At 37.3% G+C, this 16,468-nt stretch overlaps 1 protein-coding gene across 1 annotated transcript in view; it reads left to right on the forward strand.

The window, feature by feature from the left end:
- The window catches only part of LOC149534027 (uncharacterized), a 168,085-nt gene that overhangs the window by 94,294 nt on the left and 57,323 nt on the right, over positions 1–16,468 (forward strand). Inside the window, exon 4 of the mRNA XM_089804336.1 lies at positions 2,699–2,830. Within this exon, the coding sequence (XP_089660462.1) occupies positions 2,699–2,830 (132 nt within the window). The remainder of the gene's footprint in view (positions 1–2,698; positions 2,831–16,468) is intronic.

The following is a 16,468-nucleotide window of genomic DNA, read 5'->3' on the forward strand; positions in this document are numbered from 1 at the left end:
TAAGGAGTGTCTCTAGTGCAATTTTATTTCCGGCACAATCAGTAAGAAATATTTATTTTATTTGCATGAAGCTTTAGAGTTAAAATATTATATAGTTTCATCCTTTATAATTATTATTTTTAATTTTATAAATAATTTATATGATAGATAAGTGGACATGATCAAGTATAGCATTTTAAAATCGAACATCATAGATATTGAGAAATATTTAATTGTTTTCGAAACTATGTTTGGTTTGTCTCCCTACCACAGGAGTTAAAATACATTCTAGACTATTTTAAAATTGTGTCCATATATTTGATCTGTTGCATCTTGATGACTAAATTGTTTATAATTAATTTGCGTAGAATTTTATAAATTTGTATGTTTTAAACTTATAATATTGACTCTATTGCCCTTCGGCCTTGGTCTTTATATTTTTCATAATTTGCAATCCATATGTTGGCAATTGTTTTGTATCTTTCCTTTGAAGAATTAATATATTCATTTGTTGCATTTACTTTTTCTTTTATTTTGAACACTCGTATATTCATTATTCTTAATTTGTATTTTGCAAGTTAAAAGCTTTCTGTAATTCTGGCCATTTGGAAAAATTTCGTTGCGTTCATATTTTAACCAATCTTCTATAAGTATCCTGGACTTAAGTGTTTTGTTCAGGATTTGGTGCACCCACCTTGGTTTTGCAGAGCCAGAAGTGCAGGGGATTTGGATCGCATCGATCAATCCCATCAAGTTGGCCATAATCGATTGGATATCGTGGCATCGAGTTGGAAAGACTCGTAGGATTCCAATTTGCGGTTTTGAGAACCAACACAGTGAGAAGGGGGAGCTTTCCCTTTCAAGTAGGAGAGACTTTGTCTCCCACGCTGTGGCTGGTCATTCTAATTTGCGATTGGATTTTACCCAAAATTGTCGGTTGCAAAATATCCACCCAACCCCAAGCATGTCCAAAGTGAACTTCCTCCTCTTTAAAGATCCAACAGATGACCCTTGAGCTTCCCTCTATTCTTCTCGTGCTTTTCCTTCTTTGTCCTCTTTTAACTCTCTATAATATTAAATTGACCTATTTTATTAATCTGCTCAAACTCTCATAAGTCAATTCTAATATTATATGAATTTAACTTGGGAATTCCTAATGTCCCAAAAAAGGGACATTACACTTGTATCATCCACTCTCAAGCACTTATGCATGATAGGGTAGAAGGGGTGTCTGTGAGGACCTTACAGTCTTTTATTGATCATATTCTGTGTTTTACATGTCCATAATTTTTAATACAAAAACTTGTTCTAGAGTGATTATTATATATGCTTGCAAAGATTAATTTGAACAATTTGATTAGCTATGATCTTGCAGAAACCTTTGGAGAGCATATACAGTGCATCGGGCAAAGAGTGATGAATAGAAAGTGATAGATAAAAGAGATGATTATTGTGATGAAAACTTGATAAGATGATTATTATGATGAGAATGGCCAAGTCATACTTTACCTACTACTTAATGTCTTAAACCAGTATTCCAACATTGTTTATTGCATTAAGCATAGTACGTTCCACAACTTGGTTTAGATTTTGAGAAGTTAGTGTTTCTTGAACATAGAAAGAAGATTTTGATTACCTCTTTATAAAGTTCTGAGTGTGAGGAACATCTTTATTAATATCTGTTTTCAGAAGAGCATTTTTAATCTCCATTTGGTGAGCTCTCCCTTCATGTCAGGCTGCAATTAATCAATCCTTATTTCTATGTATACGGTCTTCTTAGTAATTGATACCTTATCAGCAAACTATTTTGCAACTAGTCTCCACTTTTGTCTATCAATACTACAATCTGCTTTGATTTTAGTGAGGTTATTTACACCATATTATTTCTTTACCATATGACAATTTTAAGCACAAAGTTTTTTATTTGTTTTCATTAATGCATCAACTTCAACATTTTAAACATTTTTCATAACTTTTTAGTCAGTAGCATCTTCAAAGAAATTTGGGTCACATTAAACTCATGAAGGCCTAGTTAGTAATTTTTAACAAATACCCCAGTAATGCGAAATCAATTCTAGATTACTAATTATCTCATTTCTTTAGGCCTTATTTATTGTATCTGAGAATGAGCTTGGCACTTGTAAGCACTGCTTATGGTTGATGCTGGTGCTACCATTTGTTTCAGTTTCCAACAGCGTTATTGTTTTTTTATGTCATGGCCTAGAATTTTAGTTGATTCTTGCCTGTTCATGCCCCTTTTCAAAGGCAACATAAAACATAATAATTTGTATTGTTAAGATAACACTGAACATGTTTTAGTTAGAAGCTTGATTTATCGAACTAGCTTATGTTCTGTTTTTACTTTCTTCCAAAGGCAACAGACATTATTAAAATTGATCCTGTCTATATCACACTGACCATGTTCAATTAGGAAGCCTGAAGCCTTGATCTATTGAACTGCTTTTTGTTACAGCAAACATTGATGCATGTATTGATGTTTTTCCAGGGTCATTATCAAAATTTATTATTGGTCTTGGACAACTTGCAATAATGCAAGTGACATTAATGGGTAGGATGCACACACACACACACATATGAACATATGCTATCTATGAATCTATGCATACATATTATATATGTGTTTTAGTATGAAGTTTTTTCTAGCTAGCTTTGCATACTTGTTTTCACTATCATTGAAAAGCATAGAGATGTGATGCAGGTATACACACATGCTCGAAGATTTGCAGACATTGGTATGGTTGAAGTACTTCTAGACATTGTTCAACAAGACAGCCTTGTTTCCAATTACTTGACAACTTTTTGTACAACTCTTAGAAGTGTAGCAGTAAATGTAAGTGAATTTTCTTGTCCGTGTGATGAATAGTCCTTTTTAGTTGCCTTCAAGTTCTTTTAATCTTGGTTATGTACAATTAGTTTTTTCATCTAGGAGAAGTTAATGCTTCTTTTGAATTTTTTTAGATGTATATGCATTATCATTCTTTCAGGAAACAATATAATTTGGACTAAAGTTGGACTCTACAAAATTCTTTTTGAAGAAAAACCTCTTGAAGGTATCATATATATTTCTACATGGTGTCTGCTTTAAGAATGGAGCTGATGTAAAATATATCTACATTGACTAATTGATTTGGTACCTTCTACAGCTTTTTATATTGTACTAATTACCTTGACAGGACAGTACTTAACTGTATAAAACTGATATTTACATCTGCTAGACTAACTAGTTGTACCCAAATGCAAAAAAGAAAAAAAACCTATAAATCTTTTATTATCTGAGTCGTGTCTTCTAATTTCCTGATTGCTGTGCTGGTTTTTGAGGCATCGATTTTCCAAGGTATTTTATTGTATAATAGTTGTGGAGTTGTTCGGCATCTCATCTTTTGCCAGCTTGCAATTCTTTGCTTGTGCTAAATGCTAATATTTCTACTTGCTAATATATTTAGTTTAAAACATTAATCCATCAATCTATATACATGTTTATTTTTTCTTGCTTACTTTAGGATATCCATCCTAGAAGAGTAGACCTCAGCTCTGGGTATGCCTCGGTGAGACTTGACCATTGGGCTTTTACCATTGACAAGGTTGGGTGATCCCTCTTATAGTCTGGATTATACCTTGCATCATTAGGAGTTTGGTATATATGTAATTTCAAGATTTATGTGTACGTGTGAATGTGTAACAAAAATGCAAACTTAATTTGATAGTTGATCGAGGAGGTGCAAAAAGTTCTAAACTAGAATTACATAGTGTTGACACAGTATTCTGTGTAATGCATCAATTTTTAGCAGGGTCCTAGAGTTGACTTGGTCAGTTCACCATCACAACCTTGTGGGCTGACAATGGGATTTGAGGGTTTCAGTTGTGGGGTTATAGGCTTTTCAACAACCTATCATGTGTTTTGGTTCCATTTGAGGAACTTAATATTTATAGTAAGTCAACTTGTTGGTTCTGATGAGCTCAAATGAGTCAGAAGAGTTGAGTGATGCTGTCAGTTTTTTTTCGGGCTTCTGGTTTGGGCTCCAAGAATCTTGGAGGGAGCGTCTATTTATAGTAAGTCACCCCATTAGGTTCATTCATCATCGTTCATTATCAGGATCACTTTAGTGTTGTCAGTTTTCGATTCTGATGCTTCTTCAATTGTTTTCGCAAGATGGGTAAATTAGTTGCTATTTTTGTTGGTCACCTTGGTATCATAGTTCGTTAGAACCGGGATGAAAAGTTTTAAATTGTGGGAACAAGAAACAATGGCCTTGTGTGTCAGAATATTATGTTATGGTGGAAAAGGTCATTTTTGGAGCCAAACACAATTAATAAATTATATTACGATGACACTATTATATTTTAATGTTGTGTGGAGGAAGCTTCTTAAGTGAAGTTCATTTGGGAAGCTTTTGCCATTTTGAAGATTATAAATATGAGGCCATTTGATGGGAAGGGCATCCAATTAATTATTTTCTTTTGTTGCCTGTGAAGAATTTCTTGAATTGTTTTCCTTTTCCCTTGGTGAGGTATAAGGGTTTTGTGTTCTTGCTTGGAGACTAATTCTCCAAAATTATTTGTGCAATTGCAGCTGAGGTATTACAATTGTTTTTTTCTCTACTTTGGTGTACGGTTCATGAGAAGTTGGAGTTCTTTGTTATTGGTGGAATTGGGAAAATTGTTGTGAATGTTTTGGGCTGCTTTTTTTTTATCTGTAGTAGTGTTGTTTACTATACAGTGTAAATGGATACTTATCACATTAATAGATTAGAATGTAACGTAAAACAAATACTTTATTCATATAAGCACATATGCAATTCCAAATGCAATGATGATTCATAAGCCATTCAGACGATGTACATATACTTCTCGAAGGGATTACTCAACCGTCATGCGACCTTTTCAATACCAATTCTACCTGTTGGCTATAATATAGTTTTTACCGACAACATCATCCCCCCCAAAAAGTAAAGTCGTCTTTGGACGACAAAATAGAGACAATTTATACATCAAAACATCAAAATATGACTCAACCATTAACTACATCAAGATTCAAACAACTAAGAAGAAGAGGGATGCGTCCTTGTTGTGGTAGACGTCCCCTATACTCTAAGCTTGTTCAGTTGTGCTCGTAGCTCCCGCACTTGCTTGGTCCATATCTCCAAATCTACTTTGTCCTGTATCTGAATCTCCAAGGCTGTTTGCATCATCTTGGCAATCTCTCCAAGCTCTACCTCCTTTTCTGTTGACTCTTGTTGTAGCTTACTCTTCTCCCCCCTAGCCTCATCTAGTTGACCCATAAATGCTATCCTCTCAGACTACCAAGTAGTTGCTTTCCGACTCTCGAGCTGCTCTCTTTACAACTAGGTCCGCCTTCACTACTGTTAACTTGGTAGCTGACTCCTCATGAGCCCTCTTTGCCGCTAATTGGTCTGCCTGGCTCCTCTAAAGAGCATAATAAATATCACAATATATTTGGACTACCTTACGAGTCAGAGTATCTATGTGGCTCTCCACAACTGACTCTCTGGTGGTGGCCCAATCTTGGTGCATCTCCGAAGTCTCTACTCTAGGCCACTCGCGTTCCTCAAAGCAGACTAAAAAGATGGCTAAGAACCCTACTCTCATGAAGGATATGACGTACTTTAGCTCCTGCACCATTGAATCCAAAACATGTTTTTGCATAGAGATCACCACTTGGCGAGCCCGAGTCACCACGTCAACCAGTAATGTCTCAACATCCTCTCGCATCATTGTTTCCGGCCCTACTGTAGGCTGCTGGGTAGCCATATCCATCTTTACTACTTCTGTCATTCGTTTTGTAGTGCTGTTCATTGAGGAGTGTGATATCTCATTGATCTGCATCGGGCGACTCTCCTCCACCTATGTCTGTATGCCAGTTAAGTCTCCTTCTAGGGCTGCTTCTCTCGCAGGTGAAAGAAGGCATGACGATCATGGTGTTGGTATGTGCTTAAACCTCGTACTCAAGTATGTGCTTAATTTCTGAGATTTGCTTGCCCTGCTTGACTCCTTGGCTACTGGCGTTGCTAACAACGCTGATGTTACCAAAAATTTTTACACATGCTGAAAATTTTACTCCAAGTAACATTGCAGAAGGAAAACATACTTTTTCTATTCATTTATATTCCATCATTTTTGCAATTATATATGAAATCATGAGCAAAAGAGATACAATGTTCATTGTATAGATCATCAACTGATATGTACAATTTTCATTTTACAAAGTATGAAATGAATTAATATGCTGAATAGAGAAGATCTCACACAAGCTGTGAGTATAACTATTAGGTTTCTTTCATCAAGAAATACACGAACAAATATATATAAATGAAAGAAATAAAGAGTAGAGATAACCAGTCATTGCCTGTTGCTTTGACTGGTTATGAACTCTTTCCCTGGTGCATTCGTCCATCTTCAAGCTCCACGCTCTCCAGCAGCTGCAAAAAGAGGAAAAAACTGATGTTAGATCCCAAGGGATCTAAGCAATGACCGTATATTTCTATTCCTATGCATACTTTATCTGTCAATGCATTTCATCGTGAAAGAAAAATAAGTAGTGATATTGGCATTTAGTGCTGAAAGAGATAAAATCATTTGTGAGTGTCACGAGCCTGTGCTCGAACCTTGTAAGGTATGCCGCAGGATATAAAAGATTACAGAAAAACAACAATATTAGATATATAAAACAGCGAAAGAAAAGATGAACAGACTAACAAATCTGTATTATGAAGCTTTGGATTCCCGAAAAATAGGAATTAAAACTCTATATGGTGCAATGATCCTGAAGGATTCTCCAAAACCCAAGCAATAATTCCATTTGGAAGCATCTGCAATCTATCATCACAGATTGCAAGGGTGTACTTGCTACAAGAAATGATACCAACCTATTGAGAGAAGCATAATCAGCAAATGATTTAATGGAAATCATTATTGAAAAGTATGATAGTTCCTACAGCAAGTTCAATAAAATTCAGCACTATTGGCAGCCCAATATGGGAAAAAAAAAGAAAAAGAATTTTGTTATGGTATTTAAGTGCCATTGCTGATTCAAAAACAGAAATCCATTATGTCATTTAATGAGAAGTTCCAGCAAAGATGATGTAATAACACCGCATGGGGAGATAGTAACAGCGGAGACATTCCCTGCCTGGAGGAAATGTTTTGAAGTAGAGCAAGCATTGGAGAGTGCAAAGTTAATCCCATATTCTGCTCTTACAACACCCTAGGAAAAGAGATTAACAAGACGACAGGTGTTGATTAGAGAGCACAAAATAGAAATGTTTTAGAATCATGCAGCAACTTCATATTTCAAACAAGAAAAAACTTTCAAAGAGAAAAGCAGCATTCATAATTTTATGAGCAGCATGAATATCTACAGGAATAGTGTGTGGGATGTGATGAATGCTGAATCGAAGAAATGTGAATCTCTCAGGAAAATAATAGATTTTGAAAGCTTAAGGTAAAACTATCAGAATAATGGTGTCAAATACTGAACAAATTGAAAGGAGTATTACCTTAAAGTCATTACATTGTTAACAAATTTCATGAGTGGCTGAAACATGAATTACAGTACAAAGATTGTATTGGTTTTGTTAAACTGCAGGCTGCAAGTTTGTGTAAATCTTTCAACTGGGTTGACTGGAATTTTGGAGAGAGTTTTGAGTCCGCAAGAGGAGAAATGCAAAGCCACAACTCCAGTGTTGACTCAGAAAAAAGGAAAATGTGATGATTTTGCGAACTGGCCGTGAAATGCTAATGTTAGATCTTGCAAATAATGACTTGATAATATTTTACCCTCATTATACTTTAGTATTTTTCAATGAAATTGGGAAAAGAAAGTGTGGTTTTTCAAATGTCCATCTCATACTTTGAAGGCAGCAGGATACTCTCAAGATTGCTATCAAATAGAAGCTAATGCTACAAGAGGAACCCCATTTTTGTTTTTTTTGTTTTTTGTTTTATGGAAACAAAAATATAACTTTCAGAATTGATCTTTCAGCACAACCTTTATGTAAAATGATAAATGCTGAAACATACACCCACACCAGCAAGTATGGCGCACATACAATACAGACTCCAACGCTTTTAATGGCGGCAACAGCAATAAAAGAAATCAAATCATAGCAAGGGTTTCATATAAAAGCTAGAACGAAGCCAGTATCAAGAAGGCAACTTTCAGCCCTTGGTCTTTAAGTGTACATCAGAACACGTCAAAGGAAAGTCGGACATTCAGCAAGTCCATCAGTTAGTGCTGAATCATTTGACATATCTGCTGATTCAACTACAAATTCAGCAAGTACTGGTTTTATACCAGCAGGTACAACAAATACGAGCTTTCAGCAGAGTGTTCCTACTCAACAACAACCTATACAACAGCGACCAGTGCAGCAGCCTGTACAAAAACCTCCACCAATGGCAAGGGCATTTGCTTTTGTGCCATTTAATCAAGGGAGTCCCTTAAACTTTGCTCAGCCTCACGATATACCACTAGCTGCATTGAAGAGTTTGCCAGATTTTACTAGAGAAAACCAAACTACAACTTATGAGCACATAAGAGATGTTGCCACTTTGTGCAACGTTCATCAGTTACAGAGGAAGGCGTTGCTACTAAGTTACTGGCAGCATCTTTAAATGGGAAAGCACTATAGTGGTTCAGAAGCCTAACTGTTGGCTCCATAGGCTCATGGGATGCTTTGGGTGATGCTTTGACAAGACATTTTGAGGATAAGTCCGACTTCTTCTTGCTGGTGGAGCAACTCACAAACATAAAGCGGGCACCACAAGAGCAAATGATGGATTTTAACAATTGGTTTCAAAGGACCTGGACTAGGATACCCATTACGGTAAGACCTTCAGCTGATCATGCTTTTCTTTATTATTTGAGAAGCTTAAATAGCAATATCTCAGTAATGATTCAATCTATGGGAGGTGTTTCGCTGCCTCAAGCTTATGATATCGCCATTAGAGCTGAAAATAGTCTTATCCAAGTTGGTAAAATAGCCTATAGGCCTCCTATGCCCATTTTTTCGGACATTCACCCAAATATACCATTGACAATTCCACCATTTAACCAGTTACCTGCTGTTCCCAGCCAAGAAATTACCGTTGCGGGCCTTTTAGGTACTGTAAGCCCTTCACAAGAGCTGTAGGAGATAAAAAATAGTCAGCTCAAGATTGAAAATATGATGCAAACTTTTAGTAATGAGCTAGTTAATCTTAAAAAGCAGCAGTTCCAACCTAGGCCACCTTACCAACAACAGAATCCAATTGTAAATCCGCCTTAGCAGCAGCAAAATCAAGGTCAGGCCCAAGGAAATAGACAACCTTTTCAAAGTAATGCAATGGGTTATAGGTAGAATATCAATCAAAGGCCTTTCCGACCTTATAACCCAATCCCTCTTAATGCAGCGAATCCAGTAAGAGACATAGCCCCCATGCAAAACAACCTTGCAGCAGATTTTGAATGGTGTTACCCCTGTAGTGAACCACATAATCAAGCCACATGCACAAATGGAGTTATAAATCAGGCATTAATGGTACAAAATACGGTGGCAGGACAGCAAAATGTCACTAATGCTGCATCTGAACAGCAGCATTATGCACCTACTCCTGAAACCGATTTCCTTAACTGGCAGAAAGATGAGTTTTGTGCAGTCAATAATGACTCACCAGTATTAGCAAATACTCGAGCTAAAAAAAGAGCCCTTGAAGCAGAGCAAACAACAAATAAGGGTAAGTCACCTGATACTGCTGAGCCATCATCAAGTGCTACAAACACGGTAGGAGACACTCACGTCCCTGTCACCAAGGAAACTGTTCACAAGCCAGCGGAACATGGTGCTGTTAAAGCACATCAGAAATCACACTTTGTTGCGCCATTTAATATCGTGGAGAACATGAAGAAGATGAACGTGTCTATGTCAATGTGGGAAACTTTGGCTATTCCTGGCCAAGTGGATATTTTGCAAAAGGCTCTCTTGGATGAAGCAAATCCCACAAGGGTGATGGATGAACCAACAAGAGCGGTGTTAACCACGCTGATGAAAAGGAGGAGGGTAGCGATAAAATTGCCAAGGAGTCAAATAAGGTAATAAAACCGCCTCCTTTCTATCTTTCCTTGATCATTGGCGATAAACTAGTCCATAACTGTATGGTAGATAGTGGAGCTACAAGCTCAGTCATGCTAAAAAGGATAGCTGACCAGTTAGGACTAAAATACCAACCCATTGAAAGAGGTGGTGTTCAACTTGATGGGACATCTGTAGGTACTATAGGCGTGATTAGAGATGCAAGCGTCACCCTCCATGCCTGTCCTAATTTTACCATTTAGCAGGATATCTATGTTATAGATTTATCCCGTACTTTGCCATCTGTTTGTCTAGGGATTTCACAACAAAGATTGGTGGTTACTTGTCATCCGATTGGTCCCACATGCTTTTTAGGACTAGATATGGCACAAAAGTAACAATTAAATCTGAGTTACTTGCAAAAAACCACATAGAGCCTTATGTTCCCAGTTCTGTCAATGCAAACTTGCTTGCATTTGACCTAGCAGAATATCATACAGCTACTGAAAATCGAACCCAGCTAGATGATGTCCTAGATATTCTTTTTGATGAATGGGGATTAAGTCAAAACTATGAAAACCGGTTTTATCATATGATGAGTGCTGACTTAGGGACCTATATTATACATGAGCAAAATGAAGTTATTCGCAATCTGGTCAAACCCGCAAATTAGTTGGGAGAGTCCCAAGATCAGCTATGGAGCATTTTTTTGATGATTCGAAGGGTAGACAAGGTGCTGGTGGAGGCGTCATGTTAGTTTCACTTGACAATGATAGGTACTATGCCACTTTCAGATTCAGTTTTTCTTGTACCAATAATACGGCAGAATACGAAGGGTTAATTCAAGGATTAGAGTGGGCAAGAAAACACGGAATTAAGTGCTTGAGGGTGTAGGGTGATAGTGAATTGGTAGTAAATCAAATCAGACGTTTGAATGCTGCAAAAGATGACATTTTAAAAGTCTTATAGACATCGTGTTTGGGATTTATTTGAAAATTTTGATGCATTTAATATACTGTGTATTCCTAGAAAAGAAAACCAGCATGCTGATAGACTGGCAGCTGTAGGAGCTCACTATGATATTGTTAACAACGTGTCCACACATACTGATCAGCATCATATCAGAATCATTACCAGGCCTTCGGTTCTTGATAATGATGTTAGTTGGCAAGTTTTTGACAGCGATGAACAAACTCTGCAATTTTTGCTGGAGGAAGACGTTTTTGCCAATTCTAACCAGCAGAGATATAAAGACCAGTATGGTGATCAGGTGATACAGTTGAAAAACAACAAGTTGCCAAAGGGTTTAGTAACACTAGAAAGTGTTTTCAATTCCGATGATCAGCTGAAACCTGGAAAGGCCAACTTGCTGGTCAAAGAAAACCAGTATGCAGATCTGGAAATTGAACCAGGTAAATGCATAAAATTTGGCGAAGTAAATTCAGCTAAAGAAAAAGAAGCTTTTCTTCATTTGTTCCAAGAATTCAGTGATGTTTTCGCTTGGCAATACAGCGATTTAAAAGGATTCAATCTAGGACTTGCACAACATACAATAGAGCTGGAACCAGCAGCTAAGCCAGTTCGGCAAAAGCAAAGGCCAATCAATCCTAAACTGGAACCTTTGATGCAAAAGAAAGTGTTCAGGCTAATCGAGAGTAAGATAATTTTTCCTATCAAACACACAAGCTGGGTTGCAAATTTGGTCCCTGTAAGGAAGAAGAATGGAGAATTACGGCTATGTGTGGATTTCAGAGACTTGAATTGAGTCTCGTTGAAGGATAGACATCCTCTTCCATCCATGGAACATATATTACAATGTGTGTCAGGGGCTGAAAGGTTCTCTTTGCTGGATGGCTATTCAGGTTATAATCAAATCCTGGTAAAGGAAGAAGATCAATTCAAAACAGAGTTTACAACAAAATGGGGAACAATGGCGTACAAAAGAATGCCATTCGGATTGTCCAACACTGGAGCAACCTTTCAAAAAGTCATGGAAATGGCTTTTAGTAATCTGATGAATAGGTTCCTCTTGGTTTATTTAGATGATGTCACTATTTATTCACAAAAAACAGCTGATCATATTGATCACCTAAGACAGATTTTTGAGCGCTGTAGAAAGTTTGGCATCTCATTAAACCCCAAAAAGTGTATATTTTCTGTGCATGAGGGGAAATTACTTGGATACATTGTATCTAAGTCAGGCATCACGGTAGACCTTGAACGAGTTGCAGCAATTTTGGAGCGCCTCTACCACAACACAAGAAAGGCCTTCAAAGTTTCATTGGCCGCATTAATTTTGTACGGAGATTTTTGCTTGACGTTGCAGCTCTTCTCAAGCCATTAACAACCATGCTTAAAAAGAATGCAGTTTTTGCATGGACAAAGGAAGCCAAAGAGAATCTTCAGGCCATTAAAGATGCATTAGCAGCAGCACCCGTCCTAATCAATCCTGATTTTGGTAAGGATTTCATTCTTTATGCATATGGTGGTTATGATGTGATTTCAGCCATGCTGGTACAGAAAAATGCAAAGGGATTGGAACAGCCAATTGCATTCTTCAGCGAAGGACTAGAAGAATATGAGCAAAGATACAATTTCGTTGAGAAACATGTCCTTGCTGTTGTAAAAAGCCTTAAGAAATTCAGGCACTTGTTGACGCATAATGATGCAGGAGCATCACAAGATTCAAAACAATTCATAGACTCCGGACATTACATGCATTATAATTTTTTCAAAGTCAATATGGATGTAATTGGTTGGGGAGACATTAGTATTTTGATTTAATAAATGCATTAGTAATATGTTTACTCTTCGGTCATGAAGAACCATTAGAGGAATTAGAGTGAGTCGGTTGTGGGTAGTTGGAAATTAGTTTTGGGGAAATCTTTATTATATTCTGTCATTCGATGAAAGGAAGTAGTAGGAGGGTAGAATAGGGCAGAGTAAGAGGAATGAATGAGAATCGATGAATGGAGAATGTAATTTGAAATGGAATAAAAAAAGAAGAATTAAGTTTCGGGTTCATATCTTGTGGTTTCTTCATTTTCACAGTTATAATTCTCTGTTTGTGATTTTGTGTATTGTTATGAACTGAGTATATTAGAAAGCTTTATCATTTACATTTCCCTTCTGCTATGTGCTCCGCATCAGATTGGTATCAGAGCAGAGCAAAAGGTCTGAGAAGAAGATCTAGGATTTAGCAGGTTGAAGGTCCCTTTTTGATGCTTGGAGTTGAATTATCCTCTAAGAGTGTTCCAAGGTGGTGGTTGGATATCTAACGAACCCTAGATTGGTTTGAGAAGATGGTTTTGACAAGGAGTGAAAGAGAAATAATTAAGGCATTAAAGGAGTAGTTGTATGGTGATAAAAAGGAGAGAGAAGAAAGAGAAAGAAAGAAGAAGGAAGAAGAAGCAAGAAAAAAAGAAATAGAATGGATGAGACAAGAGGAGTTGAGAGGCCTACGAAGGGTTTTAGAAGAACAAGAAGAAGAAGAAGATAGACACAAGAATCTTAGAAGAGAGTTAGATAAGAGTATTGCAAAGTGGGAGAGGATAGCATTGCTTTTGGAGCAAGCAGTAGATGAAGATGAAGTTGTTGATGAAGACAAAGATCAAGAAGTGGTACACATTCCATTGGAAGGGCACGGACAACAGATGAATGCTGGTGTAGAGAGTGAGAGTGAGAGTGAACAACAAGAGGTTTTTGTTGAACCTTTTGAGGAAAAGGTTCTTGCAGATGAGGGAGAGTTGGTGACAGGTATGGTTGAAGAAATGATATGCCCAGATGATGGAGATGTTGACAAAAATGATCAGGAAGGAAAAGATGTAGTGCAAAGATCAGATGCTGAAGAGAAGACTATTGATGATAGGGATGAAGTATTTGTTGATGAATGTGATGCTCTAGAGATTTACAAACAGGGAGAAGATCATATTGTGGATCTAGTTGATTGGTATGCACGTGATATGAGGCTGACTAAGGTATTTCTTCCAAAATTCAACGAAGATACCATGAAGGGTATTCATTCTACAGTTTGGAATCAGCATGTTATGGCAAGCAGCATTAATTCAATCATCATTGTGATACTATACAATTGGAAGACTCGGAAGAAGATCACAACAATTCAAGGGGACTTGAATTTTTCTGTCCCTAGAAGTATGATGCAGGAGCATCATAATATTCAAAAGAATTCATAGACTCCGGACATTACATGCATTATAATTTTTTCAAAGTCAATATGGATGTAATTGGTTGGGGAGACATTAGTATTTTGATTTAATAAATGCATTAGTAATATGTTTACTCTTCGGTCATGAAGAACCATTAGAGGAATTAGAGTGAGTCGGTTGCAGGTAGTTGGAAATTAGTTTTGGGGAAATCTTTATTATATTTTGTCATTCGATGAAAGGAAGCAGTAGGAGGGTAGAATAGGGCAGAGTAAGAGGAATGAATGAGAATCGATGAATGGAGAATGTAATTTGAAATGAAATAAAAAAAAGAAGAATTAAGTTTCGGGTTCATATCTTGTGGTTTCTTCATTTTCACAGTTATAATTCTCTGTTTGTGATTCTGTGTATTGTTATGAACTGAGTATATTAGAAAGCTTTATCATTTACATTTCCCTTCTGCTGTGTGCTCCGCATCACATAACAAGGTCATTTTGTGTGTCACGCATCCAAGTGTCAAAGAGTTCCTCTTGAGTAAAGACTTGAACAAGAAGAGAGCTGGCTGGATCACGCGCGTCATGGAGTATGACGTAGTTATCCAGATAACCAAGTTGGTTAGAGGAAAGAGATTGTGCAAGCAAATCGCAGATAAAGATATTTCAGAGCTTGAGGAGCAAGCAAATGCTGTTTTGTTGATCGGAGCTACTGGAAACAATGATGGGACAGCAAACTGGTTACAGGATATGATACATTTTTTGAAAACTAGTCAATGTCCAGCCACCTTAGATCGAGCAAAGCGAAGGTATTATTGCTTGCAATCAGTCCCTTTTGTGCTAATAAATGACATTTTATACCGGAAAGACTTCAATGGAGTCCTCCTCAGATGCATAGATTCAGATCAAATTGCTCAAGTATTGCATGAATTTCATGATGGGCATTCAGGAGGACATTTTTCCCTTAGGACAATAGCCTATAAGATTCTTCGAGCAGGCTATTATTGGCTTGATTTGTTTAAAGATTGTAATGCACATGTCAGAAAATGCGCTAAATGCGCCATGTTTGCAGGAGAAGAGAGGCTGCCAGTTTTGCCCTTGCAGCCAATTAAGACAAAACAGCCCTTTCAGAAATGGGGCATTGATTTTATAGGGGCCATTAACCCTCCATCACGTGCGGGTCACAAGTGGATTATTACAGCCATTGATTATTTCACACGCTGGATTGAGGCAGCGGCATTAAAGGATGCAAATGAAATAGTAGTCCTAAGCTTTTATGATGACATTGTGAACAGATTTGGAGTACCAGATTCCATTATCTCCGATAATGCACTTGCTTTCATTGGAATGAAAGTCACTAATGGGGCTTTTAATCATGGAATATATCTTAGCACGAGCTCTAATTATTACCTGCAGGGTAATGGGTTAGCAGAGTCTTCCAACAAGAACCTGATAAGAATCATCAAGCGCAATTTGCAAGAGAATTAGAGAGATTGGCATTCAAAATTGAAAGCTTCCTTATGGGTTGACAAGATTACTCCAAAGCAAGTTATTGGGAACTCGCCTTATAGGCTTGTATATGGGAAAGAGGCCAGGTTGTCAATTGAGACAGAACTACCAGCGCTTGATCTTGCTACGCAGCTAGTTCTATTTGAGGAAGGTGACCCTATGCTAGTGCGGTGTGCCCAGTTGATGGAGTTGGAAGAAACCAGAAAAAAAGCCATGGAAACCATGGAGTATCAGCAAATGCAGATAAAGAGGAGCTTTGATAAGAGAGCTTGACCTCGAGAATTCCATGTTGGAGACATGGTACTGAAATGGGATGTTTTGAAAAGTAGGCTAGGCCAGCACAGTAAGTTTGATCATATGTGGGCTGGGCCATTTCAAATTGTTGAGTGTAAACAACAGAATGCTTACCAGCTAGCTACCATGGAAGGAGACGTCCTAGCAATCCCTGTGAACGGGATCCACCTCAAACCATGCTTTGAGGTATGAGTTTCAGTCCTACTTTGTACATACTAAGTTAGTTTCCTTTGTTTTCAATAAGTGCGTCTTCTTTTAGTTTAGTTTTGTTTCTGTTCTAGGTTAGCTTCTTGTTTTGTTTTGTAGTTTAGTTCACTTAAGTTGCCGGTTTATGTTGTTGAACCGTCATATCTGCTCATTTCATTCATTCATGCATGCATAAATATGTGTGCTTAAACACACACATATCCAACATACGCACACATACACATATATATCGCTG

This window comes from Cupressus sempervirens, chromosome 10, assembly GCF_028749045.1.
Source record: "Cupressus sempervirens isolate cs-2001-9-10 chromosome 10, ASM2874904v1, whole genome shotgun sequence".
Lineage (NCBI taxonomy): Eukaryota > Viridiplantae > Streptophyta > Pinopsida > Cupressales > Cupressaceae > Cupressus > Cupressus sempervirens.